General features: G+C 44.8%; 1 protein-coding gene across 1 annotated transcript; it reads right to left on the bottom strand.

Moving 5' to 3' along the window:
* Positions 1-4669: 4669 nt before the first annotated feature.
* Positions 4670-6034, bottom strand: LOC126101481 (nucleolar and coiled-body phosphoprotein 1-like). Its single transcript, XM_049912131.1, has 2 exons — positions 5753-6034; positions 4670-5263 (listed from the first exon to the last, which is right to left on the bottom strand). Exons 1-2 carry the CDS (start codon positions 6032-6034, stop codon positions 4670-4672), a joined length of 876 nt encoding a protein of 291 aa, XP_049768088.1.
* Positions 6035-6793: the final 759 nt, after the last annotated feature.

Here is a 6793-nt window from a genome sequence, read left to right as displayed (position 1 = left end):
AGTTTAGCAACAATGGGACTGGTATAACCCGAAGCAAACTGCTGCAAAAGACAAAAAGACGAAGTAATTCATGGTGATGCAATAAATATTCATCTGTATTCATCTTGTTTCCGAAGCCACCACAAAAAGTCTGTTTCTTGTAGCCATTTGTCATTGAAATGACACGGCGCTGTTTATTAGCGTGCTGCATTTGAGAAGCTCGCTATAATACGATGTTATATACGTTCACATATCACTCAGTCACTGCAATGTCGCTCTTAAACACTACAATTCTAAACTAAACGCGTGCCGTATGCTGTTCACTTGATACAACCACGGCAAAATATGTCATTACACCAATCAGCCGCACGCAACAATGGGCATTGTTGGCGCGTTCACTTGTTCGACAGCGATATTCCTTTTAAAATTAATAGGTCTTTATTGCAAGCACCGATAATAAAATGAAAATGCGATGTTATCACGGCTTGTTTCGTTTGTTTGTTTTTTGCCGCTATATAACTGTGCAGAAGAACAAATGGACATAAACTAATACTGTAACTCCGCTTTATCGCCCACATGGAAATGACAAGGAGCTGTCATTACAAAATACAACCTATTACTGGCCTGCTTTTCCTAGTTTGTTGTTAGTGGAGCGGTCTTCAAATGACTACAACAATGGACACCGCGGTGTAATAAAAATACAAAGCCTCTTTGACACGCTTGCCTAGCAAATGAATGCGCCAGCAACAATCAGTACGCCGGGAAAGCTTTAAACATCACAACAATGCGCCAACTTATATTAAAAATACATTGGAATTCGTTGCGACAAATCCACAATGATCCCAGCTTGTGACACGATCTCATACAAGATATTGCAACCAAAGAATAATCAAATTGAAAAGTTTAATTGACTCTATTTTCATTATTTCGCTTCTGTAAAAAACTTTTAAAAGATGAAATTAGTAAATGTGAATTTAGCCTAATTTAACAGGGCCCCCAAGCCAAACTTTTGACGTCCGGTCGGGACGTTCGACTGGACACCACAGTTTTTATTTAAAAACCGGACAGCTGGCAACCCTATTTGAGATGTATTTTCGGATCCATTATTTGGAAACAGCGTTTGTTCAGCCTGTTGAGGTGATGAGCGCACAGTATAGCACTATGCATACTCACAAATAAAGTCATTTCGGCTTCGGCTGTAGTTGCGACTGATGGAACGTTAGGCTGAAAATTCAATTTAGACTATGTACCACAAGAAGATTATTTAGCCGCTTTCACATGTATGTCGCATTTAGAATAATCCCTCGGCACCGAATACTTGCAGCTGAGAAGGCAGTGACAAAAAGGACATCTCATTTTTCTGTTATCTGTCGGCAAATATTGAATCCAGTCTTTTAACTCTTCATCTTTTAACTATTGCTCTCTAAATTGTTGCTGATGCGGAAGTTTCTTCGACATTTTAACAGAAAACGTACACACGTCTAGGAAAACTTCCTTTATATTGAAAGTGAAAATAGTTTAAAAATGCACTGAAAGCGATTAGAGAATGCTGCTAATGTATTGTTGATAATAAGAATGGCTGCAGTAGGGCTGTAGGTTGTATTGTAGCAAGTGCGACTGTTTACTCAAACGACCCACTTTGGTCCCGCTGCAGTCTGTTATTGCATCGGACGTCATACAGTAGGCGATAATAACCAGGATATTGATTGTTAAACAGTGTATTAAGGTATCTGTTCTAAAAGTTCATCCAAAATATTAATTCCATTATTAAGTCAATGGTATTTCTTGTTTGAACGTCAATATTTTAACAACTATGTGAATTAAGTTGAGTAAATTATTTAATTGTATTTAATTTATTAAAATACAGAAATAAGAGACATCTGCCAGATTTTCGGCTGTCGTCTGAAAAGAATTCGTTGCGACAAATCCACAATGATCCCAGCTTGTGACACGATCTCATACAAGATATTGCAACCAAAGAATAATCAAATTGAAAAGTTTAATTGACTCTATTTTCATTATTTCGCTTCTGTAAAAAACTTTTAAAAGATGAAATTAGTAAATGTGAATTTAGCCTAATTTAACAGGGCCCCCAAGCCAAACTTTTGACGTCCGGTCGGGACGTTCGACTGGACACCACAGTTTTTATTTAAAAACCGGACAGCTGGCAACCCTATTTGAGATGTATTTTCGGATCCATTATTTGGAAACAGCGTTTGTTCAGCCTGTTGAGGTGATGAGCGCACAGTATAGCACTATGCATACTCACAAATAAAGTCATTTCGGCTTCGGCTGTAGTTGCGACTGATGGAACGTTAGGCTGAAAATTCAATTTAGACTATGTACCACAAGAAGATTATTTAGCCGCTTTCACATGTATGTCGCATTTAGAATAATCCCTCGGCACCGAATACTTGCAGCTGAGAAGGCAGTGACAAAAAGGACATCTCATTTTTCTGTTATCTGTCGGCAAATATTGAATCCAGTCTTTTAACTCTTCATCTTTTAACTATTGCTCTCTAAATTGTTGCTGATGCGGAAGTTTCTTCGACATTTTAACAGAAAACGTACACACGTCTAGGAAAACTTCCTTTATATTGAAAGTGAAAATAGTTTAAAAATGCACTGAAAGCGATTAGAGAATGCTGCTAATGTATTGTTGATAATAAGAATGGCTGCAGTAGGGCTGTAGGTTGTATTGTAGCAAGTGCGACTGTTTACTCAAACGACCCACTTTGGTCCCGCTGCAGTCTGTTATTGCATCGGACGTCATACAGTAGGCGATAATAACCAGGATATTGATTGTTAAACAGTGTATTAAGGTATCTGTTCTAAAAGTTCATCCAAAATATTAATTCCATTATTAAGTCAATGGTATTTCTTGTTTGAACGTCAATATTTTAACAACTATGTGAATTAAGTTGAGTAAATTATTTAATTGTATTTAATTTATTAAAATACAGAAATAAGAGACATCTGCCAGATTTTCGGCTGTCGTCTGAAAAGAATATTTCCCGGCTTTAAAGAATGCAAATCGGTGTTGGCGGGGACCCTCCCAAACACGGCGCTCTGCGGGCAGATCAGCCGTGCGAATACGTGGCGGCCGGTTGTCGCCGCGCAGGGGTTGGAAGCGAAGTCGTACGATCTGTCTACTGCGTGGCACGAATACTGAAAAGTTGACAGTTTCATTTATGAACGCCATTCGTTATGGACTAAAGTGGTGGAAAGAATCACTGAACCCAATCAGTGTGTGTTTTTAAGGTTTGCCGTGTAAGTCGTTAACAGGACTATTTTGAAACTGATTTTTATTGCACATTACAGTGCAGAATCTGTATCCGGTATAATGCTGTTAAAATTTTTTGCCACAGCTGGAAAACATCAACAGCGCAAAGCATCCACTGCAAAACTTAAAGCTGTATCCGTGTTTCACATTATGCAACTTCCCCAAAATTTCGACTTTACATGTGCGTCACTGCTGATAATCTTCAAGCAGATATTGAATTCTTGATGTTACTTGAACGTTCAGCTCTGCTGGACATCTGCATCTGTTTCCCTGAATAAAGTAATTGTTGAACGGATCTCTTATGTTTAAGTTGTTTATTTGTGGATAACTACACGTTCACGTGGAGATATGGTTTCCGGAAAGGTTGCCACACTTTCTAGGGGGCATGTACTCGAGTGTTTACGGAGTCACTCTAAAATAACTCGGACTCTATCGGGATTGTTACTTAAGCCGTTCTTCTTTTACACGTTAACATTTCTATGGAACAAATCTATTATGTCAACTGGAAAACAGACGACAGTCTGACGAACACGCGTGCCACGTTCGATCTCAAGTCGCACCACTCACGTCGTACTGAGTTGTGGACAACTAACTACACAGTACATTAGGTTGCGAAGATTGGCGCCGCCTCGTGCGAAGTGTCGTTTCGCGTTGGGAAATGGATGTGGGGAAGTTTGGCGAAGACAAATTGAACATCCATCTGGAACCCTGTTATGTACATTAGAACAGTATCTAATGCCGCGCGCAGTGACTGAAGTTGAACTTTGTCGGGCGGTTAGTACTACACGCGACACAATCTGTTGGGTGTAGTGTTCGGCTGTCGAACGGAACCCGACCGACATACCGACAAGAAATCCTCCGTCAGTTTGTCGGTCAAAACGCCTTTAGTAGGACAGCTTTGCAGCCTTACGTTCCGCGCGCCCTCTGTATCAAATCCGCAAGCACTGACGAATTTTTAGCGTGCTGGCCGGACATGTGTAAACCGCCCTCCCCCCCCCCGCGCACGCACGCGCGCGCGCGCGCGCGCGCGCTCACACACACACACACACACACACACACACACACACGTCCTGAGTTTGCGCAATTTCCGTTCACACGCTATGATCTGTCCTCACCGACAAACGCCACGTGAGGAACTGCCATCGCACAATATTTTGTTTTATTTTCCTTTTAAACTTTTGTGGTTTTTCTTTTTCTTTTAATATTTTATTTATTTTTATGTACATTTTTAATTTTTCCATGTCTTATTCTGGAAACAGGTAATTTGTCTAGGAATTTTGATTCTGTTGTGACACTGTTTATTTAGTCACATGGGGGAGGGAGCTATCTTAGAGTTTGGAATTTTGCGGGCAGCTCTGGCATTCACGGCACAACCTGCGGAAAGCCTGCCCGGAGCTGGCCCGCCTTTTACTTGCTCGCTTTGAGCAGCGACTCCAGGACGGAGGCAGGCAGCCTGTTGCTGAAGAGCCACCTCACCTCGGCAATCACTTGCTCCTCCAGCTGTTTCAGGCTGCTGAAGCCTCCTGCCACAGCTGCTGCTTGTTCTGGCCGGCTCCCCCCTCCACTGCCACTGGCTCCGTCTTCACTGGGAGGGGGGAAAGCCATTGCGTGTTTGCGGCGCCTCCTCCGTTTCTTCTTCTCACTCACTACGTCTGCTGTTTCTTCCGGTGGCTGCTCCACGGACTGAGGCGCGGCTTCTTCCTCTGGCGGAAGAGCGTCCGCACGTTTCCCGCGTCTCCTCCGGCGCCTCGTCTTCTTGGCGTCTCCGTCACAAGTAGGACCCGCCTGCAGCGCATTTTCGTCCTGCGCCTCTTCACTACAGTTCGCCTGCTGCGTGGTGCAGCCATGCCGCTCCCCATTAGAATTCGCCTGCTCGGCCGGAAGAGAGTCGGCAGGTTTCTTCCTTCTCCTCTTTCGCCTCTTCCCTTCGGCCTCTCCGTCACACGCAGAACTCGCCCGCTCCGTCTCGTCCTCGTCCTTCGGCTTCTCACTGCAGTTCGCCTGCTCCGTTGCTTCGCCCTCCGCCTGCTGCGAGCTCCCGTCACTGCGTGAAAACGCCGGGCAGCCTCGCCAGCTGGCGACGTGCGGTCCACCACAGCGCGCGCACGACGGCTGGTCCGCCTTCTTCAGCGGGCAAGTGCGACTGTCGTGGGAACCGGCGCACTTGACACATACCGGCGGATTGCGGCAATATTTTGCCACGTGCCCCTCTTGCTGACACTTGAAGCACTGTGGCTTTGGCTCGAACTCCTCCGGAAGAGGCTCCACCGTAACAGGGAAGCCGTAAAGCTGGGTCAGCTCGAAGATCGTCTCGGGCTCCCGTCTCCGTCGCTTGTCCTCGCCCGTATCTACAGCCAAGACGTAAAGCGGCTGTTTCTTCTTATTGTACGAGCCTTGCAGCTTCACTGCCACATTGCCGAACCCTTCCCAAAACAGCCAGTACCGGATTCCTCCCACGTCACACAGCCACGGCAACCCTCGCAGGAGTGCCTTAACTGGCGGCGTCGTCGTCTTCTCACTCTTCTTCCACTCGTAAGCTTGGGCTAACAATGTCTCATAGTCATTCTCATCTTTCTTTTTCTCAGTCTTCTTGTCATCAGCATTTGCCGACAGTGCCTCGTAGTCGAACTCGTCTGAGTCATAGTACTCGTCGCTGTGGTAGTGCTCAGTACAGCTGCACACCTTGTCTGCCGATTCTATGGGCGCGCCCGTCGCGGCTACCCTTCGTCTATTCGACTTCTTTCCACGTCTACCACGTTTGTTCTTGCCCATGATGAGAGAAAAAACGAAAAACTATTTTCCCGGCCGGTCGCAGAAAATCAAAACAAAACTTCGATTAAGAGAGCACAATACACATCCATGCAATTTGCACTCCTCAACTGAACTGGCCGACACGTGCTTCCAGATTAAGTGGGGGACACCTCGGGTTTCGTCGGACTTTTTCGGCAGCACTCGGAACAGCTGAAGTGGCGAGTGCACGCTTCCAGCGCTGTCGTCTCAATTTCGACTTCGAGCACATCTCAAATATGCGCAAATTTCCGGTGATGTGGATCGACCTTATTTCCCAGGTCTGTCCACTCGTCCGTTTAGTAAATACCATGTGAGCTATTTATTTTGCACTCAAAAGGCCAATGAAAGTGACATCAAAATTATGTAAAGCTTTCAGAATGTATAGTCGATATCTCGATCGGCGAATCCGAGTACAAATCGAGTTGACGTGAAAGGGGCGTGACTGGAGAAGTAGTCGGTGCTGTGTCTATGTGTTTGTCACATGTGACGGGAAATTGTTATGGAGAATTCTGTGAACGTGCTGACCGTATTATAGAGCAGGGATTAGACGCGTTTGAGGTATTGATGGGACGATCGCTGAAGGAGGTACACGCCTTGGTAGTGATGGAGATATCCCTGGAAGATGAGATTAAGAAAATTCTGAACAAGCTAAGTGGCTACGGTTATGCGTACTTAGTGAGAAGATGCGTGTTGACTGCCAGTCCCTTCAGGTATGCTTAAACGTATGTAAGGTACTAAATT

The sequence above is a fragment of the Schistocerca cancellata genome, chromosome 9 (genome assembly GCF_023864275.1).
Source record: "Schistocerca cancellata isolate TAMUIC-IGC-003103 chromosome 9, iqSchCanc2.1, whole genome shotgun sequence".
Classification (NCBI taxonomy): domain Eukaryota; kingdom Metazoa; phylum Arthropoda; class Insecta; order Orthoptera; family Acrididae; genus Schistocerca; species Schistocerca cancellata.
The sequence above is the reverse complement of the archived record's forward strand: the minus strand, read 5'-3'. Positions and strand labels throughout refer to the sequence as shown.